Here is a 19,345-nt window from a genome sequence, read left to right as displayed (position 1 = left end):
TCGAAATCGAAACGTGAATAAAATATAAATTTGACATTTAGAAGGAATTGTCAAATGTCAATGTCCAAATATTTTATTTTGAATTTGTCAGATGCAACTGTCACGACTAAGATCTACTGCATACTGAGATAAAGAATAAATTAAGGGTTCCGATATGCACTGCGACCACTGTACAGTGTGACGTCAATTTAGTATACTGTGAAGCTGTTCCTTTAGAGACCCCGCAAACTGCAGACTTTTGATCGGCCGATAGTTTGGTTGGTTTCTTAATTAGTATGAAGATGTATGAGAGTGCGCACATTATAACGATTGGGTACATCCGACCAAAAAGTTTGTTGGGCTACACGATTGCCTTCAAACTGAACCGTCAGCAAACTATAGGCCGACTGTTAAATGAGTACAGCGCTCTTCTACGCGCGCACACCACCGATTGTTTAGTCGGCCAGAATCATCAATAGCCGATTTAAAACTAATAGCGAATCGTCCCTAAAACTGTCGGCCGATAGTTGTCTAGTGTGCGCACTCATCACAGACCCAACTGTTTAGTCGGGCCAGTGTGCGCACTTAACAGCCCAACTCAACCAAACTATCGGCCGATCGAAAGTCTGCAGTTTGCGGGGTCTCTTATAGTTAGTTATACTGGTAACTATTTAAAACGGAACGCAATCCCGTATACTGTAAGCCGCATTTTTTGACGCAGCATTCAAATGAGTGTATTAAAATTTTCTAGTTCATTAAAAAAACTGTTGTTGGAGTACTATCAAAGTAAAAATATTTTAATTAAAATTAATTGTAAATTGATTTTATAATATAATAAAAGTAAGTTTTTTTTATTTATTATTATTAATATTATATATATATTTTAATCCAAACTAACTACAGAACTTTATAACATTGGGATTAAACTGTAGGTAATGTTTATAAAACGTTAGGCACTCGAGCGGTTTTGACTGATCAAGTGATCTAAGTACTGCGAGTACCTACCTCGAAAACGCCAATGCTAACAGTAGAATATTGCGAAGATTTATGACGTCATATATTTACATAAGGTACTGCGGCAGTATACTGGCAGTCCATAACGGAACGAATTTTTCTACTGTGATAGCACTGTGCAGTGCTCGCAGTGCATATCGGAACATAACCTACGTAACCTTTAAATTTAGTAAGCCTGGTAGTGTGCAGACCGACCGATATTTTAAAAATAGAAAAACATAATCAAAGGCATAAAATACTGTGCAGTGGTGAAATCTTGAAACACGGATTTAAACAGGTTATAGAGATTTAAGGTATTTACAGAAAAGATCATAATAATTCTCTCCAAATAGTTTTTTTAGCATATGGCACAGGTCATTTTGACATCCTTTAGTTTTCGACTTGCAGTAGCAATATGTTCAGTGCCGAGAAGAAGTACTACAAATCTAGGCCGGATATTATCAATAGTACTTTGCATATTATTGAATATATTTTATTTGCTCCTTCGCCCTATTAAAAGGCAGCATAAATAAAAAATATCTGTTGAGTGCTAAGCCATTACTTATAAAATATAATTGAATACATTGAGTTATGAGCATATTTGGCCGCCACTATGGCAGCATACAATTGAGCTGAATTAATTCACAACAAGCTTACAACATGAAGTGTCCCCGACGTGATCAAATAGAAAAAGAACCGAAGCAAAGCAAGTAAAGTTTCGATAGTGTCGCCAAACAATACGGGTACAAAAAAATATTTTAACAAAAAAACAACCGATTCCAAAAACACTATTCCAAAACAATAGATATAATATGAACTAAAATTTTTAAAAATAATTGCGTATTTTTATACAGTCTAATTAATCTACTAACTAACATTTATTTATCTTACTATGTTATGATAGATGACTTAAATATCCGGATAGCATAAAAAAGATTCGGCCAAGTATCGTTAATTTGCTCCTAAGAATTAAAGAGTTCCATTGCTTTGAATGATATCATCAATGACGTTCTATACATATAGACAATGCACCTCATACAAAATCAAAGCCGAATCATGGCACATGACACAAACCTTCGGCTGCTATGTTTATACATTTCTGCGTTTACTCCAGTTGCTTAAAATATTATTGGTCAATAGGCAGCAATGTAAACACTATTTCAGTTTCAGCTGCGTATTTTGACAGTGACATCAGTGGAGTAGCAGTTAGTTATTTTTTTAAATCCAGGTGAAAAAGAGGGTTGCTATAAGTTTTACGTTCGTCAGTCTGTCCCTTTTTTCAAGAATTGTTCAGTGGGAGGTTTTTTACGTTTTTATCAAAAATCACACTCATATTATAAAGGGGAAAGTTTGTATGTTTATATATTGCCTTGTGTTTATATTTGTTACTTATTTCCGTTCTAAGGGGATTTGGAATTAATAAGTTAAGGTAACCTTTAATGAGAGAAACTTATACTCAAATATAATATTTTTATTTACATAAACTACTTAGTTAAACTGGTTATTTATATGTTTAGTTCCTTGAATTAAAATTAAATTAAATTTGTCTAAGTCTAAAGACTTAGATTTCTTTTCCAGAGTATCTTTTTGGTATATGTAGACCGGCTACGGTACGCTTCTGTGATTCTTCTGGTGTTGCAAGATAATGTGGGCGGCGGTGATCACTTAACACCAGGTGACCCGTACGCTCGTTTGTCCTCCTTTTTTCATAAAAAAAATGTGGTGTAAGCGGACATCAACATATCATATGTATGACAGCTTTTGTCAAATTTTAAATGTGGTTTAATCCAAAAAACTTAAATCCTTTAGTGGTGAAATATAAATATGCTTATTTGGTTTTCAAAATTTCTTCACATCTCTCTCTTGCAACCAACAGGCACCAATTTTCTCAATTGGAAAGCTGATGAAAATTAGATTTTACATATTATTTTCGATGTAGGTAAATAAGTATTAATTATCACTAGATAACGATACTTCCGTGATAACGTGTAAATAGCACTAGAATACTATAATTGTTCACGTATTGTGAGCCGTCCACATCACACAAAATACAATATTTAATAATCATTGTTCACTAGGCCCTTAAAACGATTTAGAGCCAACTCCACTACTGGCGAATCAATTGCCCTGTCAGAGGCGGTGTCATATGTTGAATCACATAAGATCAACAAGGCTTTAATCTTGTCTGACTCATTAAGCTGCTTGTTGGACCTAACAAAAAACCCTTTCAAATCTTCAAACAACTTCACAATTAATTTAAGAACAAAGGCATCCCTGTACAGATGTCACATAATGGGAATAGAAGTTGCATTAGCTTGGATACCTAGTCATCTAGGGATAACTGGCAATGAAATTGCAGGCTCGTGCGCTAAAGACGCGATTCAGTCTGGAACATTAAAATTTAATTACTGTTTTCCTCGAGATCTACGCGCTATGTCTAAACACTTTCTGGCTGATTCATGGAATGCTTTATGGCAAATCACAAAACAAACTAAAGGTAAATTCTATGGTTCTATCCAACCCTTTATCCCCTCTAAGCCCTGGTTCTTTCCTCAAAAAAAAAACAAAATAAACTTTTCACTTCTGTCATCATACGACTTCGCTTGGGATTTGTCTGTTCTCCAGTATTTTTGCCCAAGATCCGGGTAAGGGACCATTCTATATGTGAATGTGGCCTTGAACATATTTTTTTCTATTGCCCTAAATTGTCAATTCCTTTATATGACCTTCTAACGAAGGATATCCCTCGCCCCATCAACATCCCTTTTCTTCTTACTTTATGCCATTCCCCTTTCATAAAGATTCTTTACAAATTTATCTCCCGCAATAATATTAAATTGTAATTTCTATCCTCCATACTTTCTACGCTTCTATTAGGCACATATTCCCACTTACATTCACACAATTCTCCCTTAAACTTAGATTAGATACTAACAAGGTAGTTAATATTGTTGTGTTATGGGTGTTTATTACTAACCGTACTAACTCTTGTTGCCTATTCTTCAGTTCACAAAAAAACCACAGCTATATCAACCGATCATTTCCTTTTAAATCAGCTCTTTATATACTTCAATCAGCTAAATTAAAATAAAAAATCTCTCCACCTTGACGTTGGCCGAATCGTCGACAGTCAGTCGACGGAGCCAGTTATAAAAATAAATGTCTAAATTTGTGTAGAGTAGATCTATTCAGTAATGAACGTAAGCGCATTGCAATCTTATTATTGACAGAAATTCTCACAGATCCCAACCTTACTGTAAATTAAATCGTTAAGGACTTCCATTGATCATCATCATATTCGACTACGACAATTACTTAACCATAACGACGTGACAGTAGATGACTCAAATATCTGGATAGCAAAAAAAGATTCGGCCTAGTATCGTTAATTTGCTCCTAAGAACTGAAGACTTCCGTTACTTTGTTATGGATCCTATAAGCAGAACCTAACCAAACTATCACCAAACTAGCTTTGAAGTATATCCTTTCCAATAAAAAAATAAAAAAAAGTTAATTTGTTGCGCACATACTTATAGCAAATTGGTTTTCTCAGTTGCTTTTGTTAGATCTGGACCAAATTACTATGGTACCACACGGAAAGCACCAGCTTTCAAATGAAAAGAATGATAAAAATCGGTTCACCCAGTCGAAAGTTCTGAGGTAACAAACATAAAAATACTTACGAATGAATTTAGAACCTCCTCCTTTTTCGAAGTCGGTTAAAAGGAGTGACTCTATTGTTTTCATTTCTGACTGATCTCTACATAATCATTGAGATCAGTGGTTAAAATTATCGTAGATAGAAAATGTGCACGCTACACACTATTCCAACAATATCGGCTGAGCTAAATCCCACGACGCTATCGCCCAGACGAAAAAAGTAAAACGAATGACCTTGAGAATGTGCTTGCGAGTTTGTAAACAAGAGTTATTTATTTATTGATTTCTTAACTTCCAGATTATTCAAATTGGAATGTAAATTATCTATTTATTATAATTTTTTTTGACCAATGTCCTAGTTGTGATAGAATTTTGTCAAGAATGAATATAGACTTCGAGGCTATGGCTGTTTTGGAGGAGGAATCTCATAATGTAAGTCTAAAGTCACCCATTTTTCTTTGTTCCTGCTTAGAAAAATTCTAATATTTGATTAATTAAGATTAACGTATTGTAAATTGTATTGTATTCAATTTCTCAATTTTGATCTTTACAGTTATTTTCACATAGTAAAATATAAAAATAACAGCACATTTGTTTTGTCAACAACAATTTGTGTTAGATATAGATTGCACAACATTTTCATCATGTTTACGTTTTATCAAGTAGACTGTGGACGATGTTTACTATATTTTAGGCTTGCATTTGGTTATTGGCACTAAAATAAATTTCATAATAGTAAATAACTAATCGAGATTATGCCTATCAAATCATTATTTGTATACACATATTTAATACACACTAGTATATTATACAGTAGGGCAGTTCTATTAACTATCTACATGTTTAAGCTTCTTAATTGAATCATGCAGTAGCAGTGCAATGACAATTAACATATTTTATTAAAGTTTACTCACACTACTGTGTAGTGACTACACTGCTACTGCACAAATCCTTCAATCACCATGTGATAAAACTAGATATGATATATTGCTTGGCTTTCAAGGTGGGAGCTGTATGCTCTTAGCTTAAATTCTCCAACAGCTGTTCCCAATATTCAGTCTATCGTATACTTGAGATAAAAATTGTAACTATAGTTGACTTCTCTGTCCCAATAAACTTATCGACGGTAACTCACCTTATCCGTATACGCTATAGCGTATAGCTTACCAGTGATATATGTTTGCATGGAAATTGCAATTCACGCATTCCAATATAAGGCGATAAGAATGACTTATCGGGTATATTGGGACAGCTTCAGATTATTGACAGTTAATTACTGACAGTAGAAGGTAGTAATTTATCTCTAACTGTAGATAGTATATTGGGAACAGCCGTTAGTCATATTGGTTCTGAAAAACCGAAGCTGGTAATTGATTCCACAAAGTCGCTGTGTGATGCAAAAAAGAAGATTGAGAGGTGATTGAAGATGACTTGATTATCATTGATTAAAGCCACTCCTTGTTATACGAGGACAAATGAAAGAAATGGGTACAATCTTACCTTACTGAGTACACCAAAATTTTACATGTATTTATTGAATGTCATTACGCTTTTATAAAGTGTGGTTAGAGAAAGCATTTATATTATGTATAATAAGTTTTAAAGAATATATTAATATTATTAATATATTATTTACTTATATTACATTTTAAATTTCTTCTTATTTTTCTCATTATTCACCTTTTTAATTCCTTCTTTTATAGTGTAGGCACATTGAAAGTTGGTATTTATGATTTTCTTAAAAATAAAAGATGTTACTCAGTGTTTTTACATAATAATTATTTCAACTTATGTACTAGTGAAATTATTTTAACCATTAGGTAGCTTTTTAGATTAATCATTAGAAACAAAAGTACTAATCATTCCTTTTTATGCTGGGTGAGTTTCTTGCGCCGCTTCTTCTCTCTCAGAGCGCCATTTGTTTCCGAAGCGGTAGTAGTTATTAGAAATGACATCAAAAAGAATTCTAAGGGAATCAATTTTAAGAAAATAAATGCCTTTTATGCCTTATATGATATTAATTGTGTAATGGGTATCCAGGTCAAAAAGTTGATTTGTTCTAGAAAAGCTTGATTTCCATATTTAAAAAAAATTACCGAATTCAATTATGCCGTACATATTATTATAATAAAATACAAGTTATTTAAAAAGTTACAAATAAATTTTGTCTGCAACAAAAGCAGTTTTTTTTCACATAAGTCTAAAACAGAGACAAAAGGCAACAAACCTACAAAAAAATACAGCCAATTGAGAACCTGTAGTTTGGAGTTGGGTGAAACCAGTATATGTTTGTTTGTGTTTATCTTATCTTATTTTATGCAACATACATACTAAATGACAATGTTCTAAATTAAACTTGTGCATTGCAAAGCTAAAAAAAAACTTGGCTCTACTATTCATCTTTTTTCCGTGAAAACACCAGCCCAGCCCTCTCTAAGCGCAATGTGTGTCTTGGTCTCATGCAACATTTGTATTTTTGTTATGAAATAGAAGTACAGCAAGTGCTCACTTGACTTTAAGTGAAGAATCACAAGAGTGTAGAACATATGTTTCTTTATCATTCATAACCGTAACTTCTTACAAGTTTTCTTTAAATTTTCAAAATTTATTTTGTTTATGGGTTTGTTATTTGTGACATGTAGTAGCTATGGTACTACCTTTATATGAACAGAGATTGGAGAAGTCCTCTCAAACTCGGAGAAGCATTAAACAGTTACACCTAGTAGGTATGTAAAAAAAAAAATACCTTACAGGCTTCCTCTGGTGTTGCAAGAGAATGTGGGCGGCGGTGATCACTTAACACCAGGTGACCCGTACGCTCGTTTGTCGAAAGTTTTGAGGTAACAAACATAAAAAAAATACCGACGAATTGAGAACCTCCTCCTTTTTTGAAGTCGGCTAAAAATAGCACCCGCTGTCTTAGCTTTGGTTTCCGAGACTTCAGTACCTATGTACAAAATACGTAAGTACTAGTATATCGTAGTGTGCGTAAACTAACTTATCTGTGTGTCAATGCAGCTACGAACTGAGTACGATTTAAAATGTGTCTCATTTGCCGTGTATTAAAGTTGCTATTTCAAGGTGTAAAGACTATACTATTACTCTTTATTCTATGCTGAATGAATGAAGTGGTATACATATTTATAAGATCACGAAGTATTATGTATTTTTATGGTCATGAGTGATGATAGAACAAAATACGTGAACTAAAAATACCCAAACAACAAGTTTGGTTCAAATGACCAATTTTGCCTGTGAAATATATTTTGTTTACCGACGTTATATGTTATTGTAGATAACCAAGATAAGGTACATCGTGATACTGAGTACTGATAATAATATTTATAAGCAGTAATTTTTTATTTAGTTTAAGAACTTCTTAATTCTTATGTACCTAATCTGAATTTTTTGGCAACAAACAGATATGTAAAAATAATTGTTCTTATTTCTAATTCTCACAAATTATTAAAAGTAATATATACAGTTCATAACTTTTAACAAATAAACAGGAAGAACCGCGGATAGGAAAAAATATTAATTGTTTTTACAATACAAATAACTAACTAATATTTTTTTTGAAAATTTTGAAAAGAAAATTTAATTTCAGTAATTTGAGAGCGAGTAAATTATTCTTAGATAATTTATGCGTCTTAGAGCCTCTTGCTGCTAGACAACCAATGAAAACAGGCCAGGCTTATTACTTTAGTGTGCGTGTCGTACCTTACGTCTGCCTGGTGTCAGATTTTGGCGAGTCATCACGTCCTCAGGATGCCTCGTGTAGAGGCGTAACACGTGTCGAATTGTTTAAAGACAAATATTGACGGGATGAACACTAAAGAAAACTCAAATCATTTGGATAATTATGGATTTCCGCAAAGTAACGCCTACTTCAATAAATTTTCAATAATGATTAGTTTTTCATCACTATATTTTGATTGAATATTAAGACAGGAAATTATTGTATGTTGTTTGAATTATTCGCAACCAGTGAACGCATAGAAAACATGGAAGCAGTCTTGTCATAATATTATCTACCATGGCATAAAAAACGTGTTATTTGGTATTGAGTCTAGCTCGATTAGGATTTCCTTTATGATTAACGCGGTTTTATAAATAAGATAAGCTCAGCAATTCGTCCAACGTACAGTCATGCGCATTGGCCCCACATTTTTACGGTTGTCGTTTATTCCAGTTGGTTCGCGTGCTTGACATATTGTCAATGTTTGTCAGATACGTGGACGATATATGCGTTAGATATGAGGATTGTATTCTATTGTATTTAAACATTTTACACAATAAATATTAGTGTATTCCAAAATCATTGTCCGTAAATACGAACTACGGGGATATTCTGTGGCACGTCTCTCGGTCTGAATATTATCATGTTATGTTTACATTATGCTCTTTCGCATACCTTTCACATATCGTGATAAGGTGATCTAAGGACCTCTCCACATCAGCGTAGCTCAGGTTGTTGACGTATCTGCCATCCATCCTTAGCCCTACTGGAGTCCTGCTCAGCTCCCCGACTAAATCATTCAAATAAATATTTAACAGATCAGGAGAGGTAAGCCCCTCTGCCTAACACCACATTGGAGCTGATAACAGTCTGACAGCTATGTGCCCAATCTGACACTGTTGGTTAAGGTATCAATAATCGAAGAGGCCAACAATCTCAGGCGGGACATTTGTGTCGTGATTAAGTTTGTCAAATGCGTGACTTAGATCTAAAAAAACATGCATAGACTTTAGTGACTGGCAACCTGTTATAGCGCGAATATAGCCATATTGGTTGAAACTTGTAGTCGAGACCCAAACTGACCATCTATCTATATGTATATATAAATTAACTGCTGTTCGTTAGTCTCGCTAAAACTCGAGAACGGCTGGACCGATTTGGCTAATTTCAAGACTATTGAATGATTTGTGGAAGTCCAGAGAAGGTTTAAAAGGTGAATAATTATTTGAAAATGCTCGCAATTAAATAAAAACAACAATTTTGTTTTTTCCTTTGATGTGTTCCCCGTCGATCAGAAATCAAATCGAAAGAATAGTTTAAAATGAATAACTACTTAGAATCTTTCTATCTTTCTCAGGAGGTAAAACAAACTTAAGTTTAGCTGCCTATAGTTGGTAGATTTTATGTACGATTTAATATTTGTTAGGCCTGAGAATCGTCATCTACTTTTTATACCCCAAAATTATTAATTCTTGATTTTTTTCTTTACTTTATATGGCAATACAACGTTAGCTGGGTCAGTAATCGTCGTATCGTCAATAATTACGGCGCTTGTGTAGGAGTGGATGACACTTGAGCACCTTGGCCACAATCTCCCGTTTCATTCTTTAGAATAGGTTGAATAGGAACCATCAGCGCAGGGGTTAATTTGTCTGGTAAATAACTATGCTTTATACATAGATTACATACATGATGCCCAGTATAATTTATGTTCTATACTAAATCCATCGTGGCCCGTGGTTATTAATACATAAATTATTTTGAAATATGAATAATTTTATGTGCGTTGGACAATGCGACCTACTATCGAATATCGACCGCGTCAGATGGTTCGGCCGGACCAAATCCCATCATGGCGTGTTTCGGCAATATTACGCCTGTTTCCAGGTGTTGCAAGACAGCATATGCTGCGATGATACTTACTAAAATTGTGAATACTTACTGAATTTGTGATACGAGTACCACTACCATCATTATATTATCCAGTCGCTCGCGCCCTATCCTATATATGTTATAAATGCATTGGTTGTCGTCGCACATAAAGCATTTGCAAATGCCAATAACGGTGGTTTTCCTTTAACATTACTGCAGTGAGTGCAGTCTGACGTAAAGGCTGGCTTGGCGGTAAAGGTCAGTTACTCAGTTCAGTTATAGCTCGGCTTCGAGACATTACACATTAAATTGTGTTCGCATAAGAAATTATACTGTAAATACATTTTCAAGTTTATTAGATTATTGTCAGCGCGACAAAAATACGTAGGTATTATTGTACGAGCTTGGTTATTGGTAGGTACGTACTGCGCAACGCGATCAACGGACAACGACGCTTTCGTAAATTAGGACTTCAGAATTCAGTTGTCAGTGAGTGTTGAGGCAGGTTCCCCGTCGACGCGGCGCACCATTCGTATTCACGCGATTATCGTAAGTAACACATACATTACGGATCCTTATAATAGTATTATAAGTAAATTATTTTAAGTGTTTAATGAATGGAATATAGTGAGAACCGAGTTAGTGTAGTTTAATAATATTTAAGAAGTTTAAGGTTAGTCTAATTGACAGTTACTACGCCGTACAAAGTGATATCGAACGACGCAGTTCGCTTGCCGGTCTTTTGTTGCTAACCGAGTGAGAGAACTGCGTATTTCATATAAATATAACTAATATATTGATGTCTGCAACATTGTATTGGATATTACATTGTTATTTGCCCGCTATCAATAATTAACAATATTGTGTCGCGTTATTATTAGTGTTAAATGCCTTGGTTATCTACTATACCTACTTTAGATATTATGTGCTTTACGTAATAGATAGGTATTTCACTTTCCAGAAAGTCGCAAAAATATAATGTTATAAAAATAGTTGTTATAATTTGAGTTGGTATTTTTGGCTTTTACAATGAGAATATAAGTTTAGCAGCATTGCGTAAAATGTTGCGTAGAGTAGCTTATCAGTTCCATTCTATCTTTCTTCATCTAATTTATTTTATCTGCAATAGGAAGAATCGCAGTTTCTTCGTAAATAAATGTATATATAACTTTTAAGATAGCTGGGTAATATTCTGTTTCTTTTGGTGTTGCAGCGTTATATATCTATGTATATGTAACTACTTCTTATATGTTTGTTATAGTCAATTCTGTATAATTTGATCATGTAATTTAATTATTGCTAACTACTGGTAAGGTTGTACCTACCTTAGTTAATCAGTATTACGACTTTCGAAATAGAAAAGCGACTATTCCAACGTACCTATCCTTTCGCAATTAATTATAGTGAAAGGTACGCTGAAATAATGAAAGATATATACCAAACTTTAACGTGAACTTGACTCCTTTTTTATAAATATAGGTAAGTACTATATGTTGTAAGAGAATAAATGAGTTTTTTAAGAAATCTGAAATTGGCTGAATGTACTGACGCCTAGACACACTGATGCTCTAAGTTCTCTCTCTAATTTTTACTTCAGTGTAAACGCACCACGACTGTTTCATATAATTTTAACGTGAACTTGACTGATTTTTTCTAAATATAGATAAGTACTATATGTTATTGATAATAAATGAGTTTTTTAAGAAATCTGAAATTGGCTGAATGTACTGACGCCTAGACACACTGATGCTCTAAGTTCTCTCTCTAATTTTTACTTAAGTTTAGACTTAGAGGGTTTAGACCCACCACGACTGTTTCTTTTGTTGTGATATGACTGTGTTCTGTATGTATGTTATAATTGAAGGTCGAACAGGCACCCCAAGCAGGTCCCGGTTTGCAATCATGCCACTAGGACTATCTCTCAAAACATTTATCAACGTTCCCTCAGTGACTTACAGCTCACACTGTAAATTACGAAAAAATACACGGGTATGTGATCAACGCGGCTAGAGTTACCATTCAATAATATGAAAAGTCCTAATAAATACAAACATTTCGATCAAAGTCCGGACATTTTAGTGGATCTAGTTTAGATTTCGTTTCGCATAAAAACCCGTATCAGAATTTGGCGAGTCAACATCTCCTGAGGATGCCCCGTATAGAGGCAAAGCACGTGTCGAATTGATTAAAGACAAAACATAGCCGAATTTACACTCAATAACAATCAGAACACTTGAATAATTATGGATTTCCGCACAATAAGGCCTGATTCAATAAATTTACTGTATTCCATCTAATAAATAATTAAATCCAGACCAGTTAGTCAGAGAGCCGGACAAAATCCAGGCTGGAGACTAAAAGTCCAGACATGTCCGGATTAATCCAAGCGGATGTTAACCCTAACCGCGGCCCAAAATGCCGACTTTAATAATGCATCGAAAAAATTCGAGAACCGATTTGAAGATGTTAAACTGAATTATGGTACTTATACTGCAGGCGAGGATCGAGGGGGAGGGGGTACCGTGGTGAGAGTCAGAAAGGCTTAACTTTTACACAATAAGCCTTTCAAATCCTTATATTATGATTCCTGAGCTTTAAGTGTTGACCTTTGTACTTTTATTCTATACAAAAAGCAACAAAAGACTTCACAGTAAGAAATTGCGTCTTAAATAATGTTAGTACGTGGTTAGCGGTAGGTCGTGATAAGTAGGCATAAGGGCATTGTTCTTTAGCGAGGCTATGCGACGTGCGTGTACTTATGTTACAAGGATATTATTATATATGGCGACTAACTCATTGCCGACTGATGTTAAATATTTATATTATGTTGTGCGGTTATCACGAGCGTGCGTTGAATACCCATATGCATAACGCAAAAATAAGTGTCATATAGTGTTGTTAATGTAAATTTATGTTTGGGTAAGAACCTTGATTTTAATGCTAGTTATAAACAAACGTTTGTAGCAGGGGCGTGTGCACACCATAAAGGTAATTCGGCAGTGCCTAACTCATTAAGAAGATTTTTTTTTATGAAAAAAGAGGACAAACAATCGTACGGGTCACCTGGTGTTAAGTGATCACCGCTGCCCACATTCTCTTGCAACACCAGAGGAATCACAGGAGCGTTGCCGGCCTTTAAGGAAAGTGTACGCTTTTTTTTAGGCATACCAGTGGGAAGCTCCTTTGCACAAGATGCCGCCTAGATAATGGGTACCACAACGGCGCCTATTTCTGCCGTGAAGCAATAATGTGTTAACGTTACTGTGTTTCGGCCTGAAGAGTAGCTAGTGAAATTACTGGGCAAATGAGACCTAACATATTATGTCTCAAGGTGACGAGCGCAGTTGTAGTGCCGCTCAGAAGCTGCACCATCAGCTGAACGTCCTGCTCTCATCCTTTATTTTCATAATAAAAGCACTAGTGCTAAAGTTTTAGTTTAATTCGATTCCGTTATTCTATAACCAAGTATTTATTGAGCATCCACTCATTAAATTTTACCTAACGTTATATACTCGTATCATCATACAGATATGTGGCGTTCCTCCACAGTGCGGTTTCCAATGAACTTTCTGCCACATTACAACAGAACTTTAATCACCTTTCCTCAACGGTTTATTAAGGACTATACGACCTTCCGAAAAGGCCGGCAACGCTCCTGAGATTCCTCTGACCTTGCGCTGTGGTGACCACTTAACATCACGTGACCCTAATATATTTCACCGGGACACTATGGTGGCGTGACTGGTTGCGCTAAGCTACCAAACTAGACACCATACAGACACCAGAGTCTTGACGCATCCAAGCTGGCCGTCAAACGGAGACCAGGTGAGTAACTCTCTATAGAGGGGATCTCTCTCTATCTCCTCTAGATAGTCAAACTAGTAGTTAGTCTAGGCTGGTTGGGCCCCGTGGTGTCCCAGTGAAGTATGGCTATGCCATAAGGGCTCGTTGGTCTCCGTCTGCGATAAAAATATTTTATGTATTGAATACATGCAGGTAAAACCGTGAGGCAGTAATAGTATATAAAAGTAATGTGTTAGCGAAACTCGTTCTTCGGAATAATCCAACGCAGCTTAATACGGTCTATAAATACTGCGCGTTTCTTGCCGGACCGGTTTCGAGAGCTTACATCCAGTCCGGTCGGCGTGTCTGCTGTTTGAATCGTTACTTGTCGGTAGGTCATGGTTTTAGTTCTTTACTAGCTGACTAATAAAATACTGTTTCCTATGATTTTGTCAAGAATATTTCATAACATTAAGAGTTTCACAGCAGAACTGTCTAACCGTGCGTCAATAAATTTCCTCATAGAAAATATGTCCTTACAAAACAAATATTAGAAATATAAAATAATTATACGAAATAAAAACTATTCTATCTCTCAAGTTGGACTAAACTGCACTCAATGAAGTAATCCCCATTAAATCCGTTAATTAGTTTAGGAGTTCACTGGAAACAAACATTGACAATGGATTTATATATATTAAGATATGTATCGACAGTTTAAAAACGTTCGATGCTCGTTCGCCACGTATCAATGTGTTTGCTGTTTTCGAATTCATAAGTACGTTTATAAGTCAATACAATGATAATTCTGAAGTTTAGCGAGTGTCAAGCAGCCTTGCAAATAAAAGCGGGAACCGGAAGGGGGAATGTTATATACGTACGAATATAATAATAGTTGGTTTATTCTCAGATATATACCGAGTTTATTTGTAAGGCAGAAATAGTTTTAAATTTGGAATATCTTTACTTAGCGTTTATTAATAGCACAGAATGTGTTACAGTATTACCATGATGGCGAAATTCAAAATGGCCGCCATGCAAATTAAAAAACGTTCCTTTTACAAAAACACTAACCCCCTTATTCATAATAGTCTGCTAACTTAAAGCATTGCTAATTCTCACTCTGTCTTCTATTGACCTAAGTCAGAATGAGATAAAACACTCCTAAGCGGCTGTTTAAAGTTAGCGGACCATTATGAATAAGGGGGTTACAATTTACATTGTGTTATATCTCGTATGATGGAAGGGAACACTTCGTGCGCGAGTACGACTTGCTTGACCAGGTTTTTTCGATACTTAAGTCGTGTGTATGTATACCAGATGGGGTTAAAATATAGTATAGTACTACAGTAATGCTAGATGGGCACACAGACACAATGAAAACGTCGAAAAAAATTGAGGTTGACAGTTAACCTCTATTTTGAGCAATGCACGCTGACAAAGACAAAGTGACATACAAATCGGGAGTGTAAGACGTAGCTTGTAACGCAATTAAGTTTAGTAAGTCACGCGTTTAAACCTGGCCTATTTTCGTCGTCCTAAATAGCAAGAGACTATTTAGACGTTTAAATCAGTCACTTACACTAAAGTAATAAACCTGCCCTGTTTTTATCGGTTGTCTAATAGCAAGAGATCTCTATCTAGACGTTTAAATCAGTCACTTACACTAAAGTAATAAACCTGGCCTGTTTTCATCGGTTGTCTAACAGCAAGAGGATCTATCTATGCGTATAAATTATCAATGTAAAAAAGGATGGCTTGTTGTCATAAAAAACTGTAAATATTTGGGACAGTTTGCAACGTCTCCATACTTGATGGGTACATCATACATATCTACTAATTATAACATACCGATTTACACTCATGCAAACAGATGTTATTAACTGTTAAAATGTGTCCCATTTAGAACGACAATAATTCCTTTATAGTTTATAGTTTTACCCCCTTATTCATAATGGTCCGCTAACTTTCAACGGCAGCTTAGGAGTGTTTTTTCTCATTCTGACTTAGGTCAATAGAAGAAGACAGAGTGAGAATTAGCAATGCTTTAAGTTAGCAGACTATTTTTTTTTTTTTTATGGAATAGGAGGACAAACGAGCGTACGGTTCACCTGGTGTTAAGTGATCACCGCCGCCCACAATCTCTTGCAACACCAGAGGAATCACAGGAGCGTTGCCGGCCTTTAAGGAAGGTGTACGCGCTTTTTTTGAAGGTACCCATGTCGTATCGTCCCTGAAACACCGCACAAGGAAGCTCATTCCACAGCTTTGTAGTACGTGGAAGAAAGCTCCTTGAAAACCACGTGAGAATGATATCCTAACTTGTGGCGTGTCGTGCGAAGGTGGAATTCGGCGGCAGGAATCAGGTTAAATATATAAATACTATACCGTTATTTTAAGACTACTGAAAACATGGTTTATCGGGACACATTTATGAGAAATGAACAAAAAAACACTCACCACGAGATGGCATGAGTCATAATCAACCGCCGCGAAACAACTACAAAACCAGAGGTTTGGTTTAAAATATAATTTCCCCAACTGTCTTTACAGGAGTTCCTGAGTGGCACGTACGGGTCGACGGGGGCTTCCGCTGGTGAGGGGGGCGAGAGAAGAGAGGGGGGCAAACGTGGCCGTAGACCTGGGAGGAAGGTTCAGCTTGACAGACAGGATATGAAGGCTAAGTTGGGTAGGTACTTTGTGTTGAGCCACTTAGAAACGCAGGCCCTTACTATTAGATGAAGGTACGACGAGGATAATATTATCTTTCGTCGCCCTTTGATCGACGCTTTCAATTGGTATAAATATAAATATGGTATAACACAAATAAAATATGAATAACAAAATTTTATGAACGTTGCGGGATTCGAACCCACGACCTCCGGCGTTCCGTGCCGGTGCTCTAACCAACTGAGCTAACCGTTCAAGTACCGCCTCGTTATAAAATTCTGTTTGCTTTGTTCAACTCTCAGGTTGTGGCTTCATCTACAGGATCTACTTTACAGTTGATAACCTGCTCAACCCCAATATTTGCATATTAGGAAATTGACTTGAGATGTCGCTCTTGTAAATCTAAACAATATGTTATGTTTTTAAAGTGATAACCCTCACTTCTAGGGTTAATACACAAATAAAATTTGAAATACAAAATTTTATGAACGTTGCGGGATTCGAACCCACGTCCTCCGGCGTTTCGTACCGGTGCTCTAACCAACTGAGCTAACCCTTCAAGTACCGCCTAGTTATAAAATTCTGTTTGGTTTGTTCAACTCTCATAAGTATAAATTTTTTGAAAAGACTTAATTTTTAGTGTTCTTATCATAAGAAAAACTAATCTCTTGTTATTAAATCATTGTAAATTGTGATTTGCAAAAAAATACAAGGGGAAGTTGTTAAGTTCGCGGAATGGGGGGTAGGGAGTGGAATTAAAAATCCAATTTTATTTTTAATTTTTAATATACCTACCCTAACACATTTTTCGGATCTTACAAACCCTCAAAAAATAATTGTCTTTATCTAAAAAATACGCCGAAATTGCATCCTTAACTACTTCATTACTGTTTACCACGAAGTTCTATGTTTGGAAATAGGTCATAATCACTGTAAGCCAGGTTAGGACTGTATGGTGGGTTTTTTTTATGGTATAGGGGGACAAACGAACGTACGGGTCACCTGATGTAAAGTGATCACCGCCGCCCGCATTCTCTTGCAACACCAGATGGATCACAGGAGCGTTGTCGGCTTTTAAGAAAGGTGTACGCGCAATTTTTTTTGGAGGTACCCATGTCATATCGTCCCGGAAACACAGCACAAGGAAGCTCATTCGACAGCTTTGTAGTACGTGGACAAAATCTCAAAGCACGCCTTGTGCAGGGCACCCATCGCAACACGGCTCTTATATAGGCGCGTTTTCGTGAAAAAAAAAAAGATTTGGTTAATTTTCCCCTTCTTTTCCCCTTCTTTTCCCTTAATGGCTTCCTTTAATTTCTTCTTTGTCCCAAAAACCAAGTTCATGTTTCTTCCTGTAGCATAATTACTAACTATTTTTTAACACTGGGATGTTATACTACAGAACGCAGTAGACAGTCAGCTCGCGAGTGTCGCGCGCGGAAGAAGCTGAGGTATCAATACCTGGAGGAGCTGGTGGCAGACAGAGAGAGATCCGTGCTGGTGTTGAGGAAGGAGCTCGATAAGGTAAGTCTTATTTATATTATTTATCTTACCATCGGGAGGCTCCCTTGCACAGGGTGCCGGCTACCACAACGGCGCCTATTTCTGCCGTGAAGCAGTAATATGTAAGCATTATTGTGTTTCTGTCTGAACAGCGTCGTACCTAGTGAAATTACTGGGCAAATGAGACTTAACATCTTATATCTCATGATGACGAGCGCAATTTAATTGTAGTGCCGCTCAGAATTTTTGGGGTTTTTCAATAATTCTGAGCGGCACTGCATCATCAACTGAACGTCCTGCTCGTCTCGTGCCTTATTTTCATAAAAAAATATAGACTTTGTTGACGTTTATTGTCTTTCCAAGGAGGCGATTTTAGAGGTTCGAGTGTTTTTCCATATCAACTTGAAAAGTTCCAACCCCCGAAAAATTTAAAAAGTTCTGTCCCCCGACTACGTTGATCGAGGAGCTGATTTTTGAAAATCGAGCTCTCGAAATCATAGACGAGTCGGTATTAACGGTGGTCGGGATTACCACTTGTTTGTTCACGAAAATATCGAATATCCCGAAAAATAATTACTTTTCAGTTTTGTAGGTCCATTTGCCCAGTAATTTCACTAAATACAGCGCCCTTCAGACCGAAACATTACTGCTTCACGGCAGAATAAGGCACCGTTGTGGTACCTCTTGCCTCTACGACACCCTTGAGCTTAGGACTTCCATATTCTTTTTATGCCTCGGGAAAGCACAGGGCAAAATACCTATGATTGAAACAGCATTAAGTTTAAATTATGCTATCCTTTCCAGCTCTACAAATGGAACCAAGAATTAGACCAAGGTCGAATGCCCGAAGGTCTCGAGGCAGCGCTACAAGAGATGGGATTACCCAAACAGGAAGAGATAAAACCATTTTAAGCAGATCTTTAAGGTTCTGGAAGATATAACATATAACTTAGTATGTATATTCATATTTTTCATATAATTACTGTAAGAAATTTGACGATCTTTTTAATTATTTTGTACATAAAATTTCAGTTTTAATACATAGTATTTTTTATGTTGTAAGCTTTTACTAACGTTAACGTTAATTATAAAATTGGCAATTGTTAGATTAATCATATTATATTTTTATTATATTCAGATTTGTTT

General features: G+C 35.9%; 1 protein-coding gene across 2 annotated transcripts; it reads left to right on the top strand.

Annotated features, from left to right (window-relative positions):
- The first annotated feature begins 4,870 nt into the window (after positions 1-4,870).
- Positions 4,871-19,111, top strand: LOC126978200 (REPTOR-binding partner). 2 transcript variants are annotated; one of them, XM_050826975.1, is made up of 4 exons: positions 4,871-5,064; positions 16,580-16,715; positions 18,099-18,220; positions 19,004-19,111. In XM_050826975.1, exons 1-4 carry the CDS (start codon positions 5,014-5,016, stop codon positions 19,109-19,111), a joined length of 417 nt encoding a protein of 138 aa, XP_050682932.1. In that variant the 5' UTR covers positions 4,871-5,013. The 2 variants fall into 2 exon arrangements, with proteins under 2 accessions (XP_050682932.1, XP_050682933.1); XM_050826976.1 differs by lacking the exon at positions 4,871-5,064 and adding an exon at positions 10,513-10,792.
- The last annotated feature ends 234 nt before the right edge of the window (positions 19,112-19,345 follow it).

This window comes from Leptidea sinapis, chromosome 47, assembly GCF_905404315.1.
Source record: "Leptidea sinapis chromosome 47, ilLepSina1.1, whole genome shotgun sequence".
Lineage (NCBI taxonomy): Eukaryota > Metazoa > Arthropoda > Insecta > Lepidoptera > Pieridae > Leptidea > Leptidea sinapis.
Note: the sequence above shows the minus strand (reverse complement) of the source record. Positions and strands in the feature narration are given on the sequence as shown.

What these genes read in the sequence shown, in the direction of transcription:
- LOC126978200 (XM_050826975.1), top strand. Translation starts at nt 5,014, where the DNA reads ATGAATATAGACTTCGAGGCTATGGCTGTTTTGGAGGAGGAATCTCAT. An exon ending in TGGAGGAGGAATCTCATAAT is followed by an intron (nt 5,065 to 16,579) that starts GTAAGTCTAAAG and finishes CTGTCTTTACAG; the next exon opens with GAGTTCCTGAGTGGCACGTA. An exon ending in TGAGGAAGGAGCTCGATAAG is followed by an intron (nt 18,221 to 19,003) that starts GTAAGTCTTATT and finishes TATCCTTTCCAG; the next exon opens with CTCTACAAATGGAACCAAGA.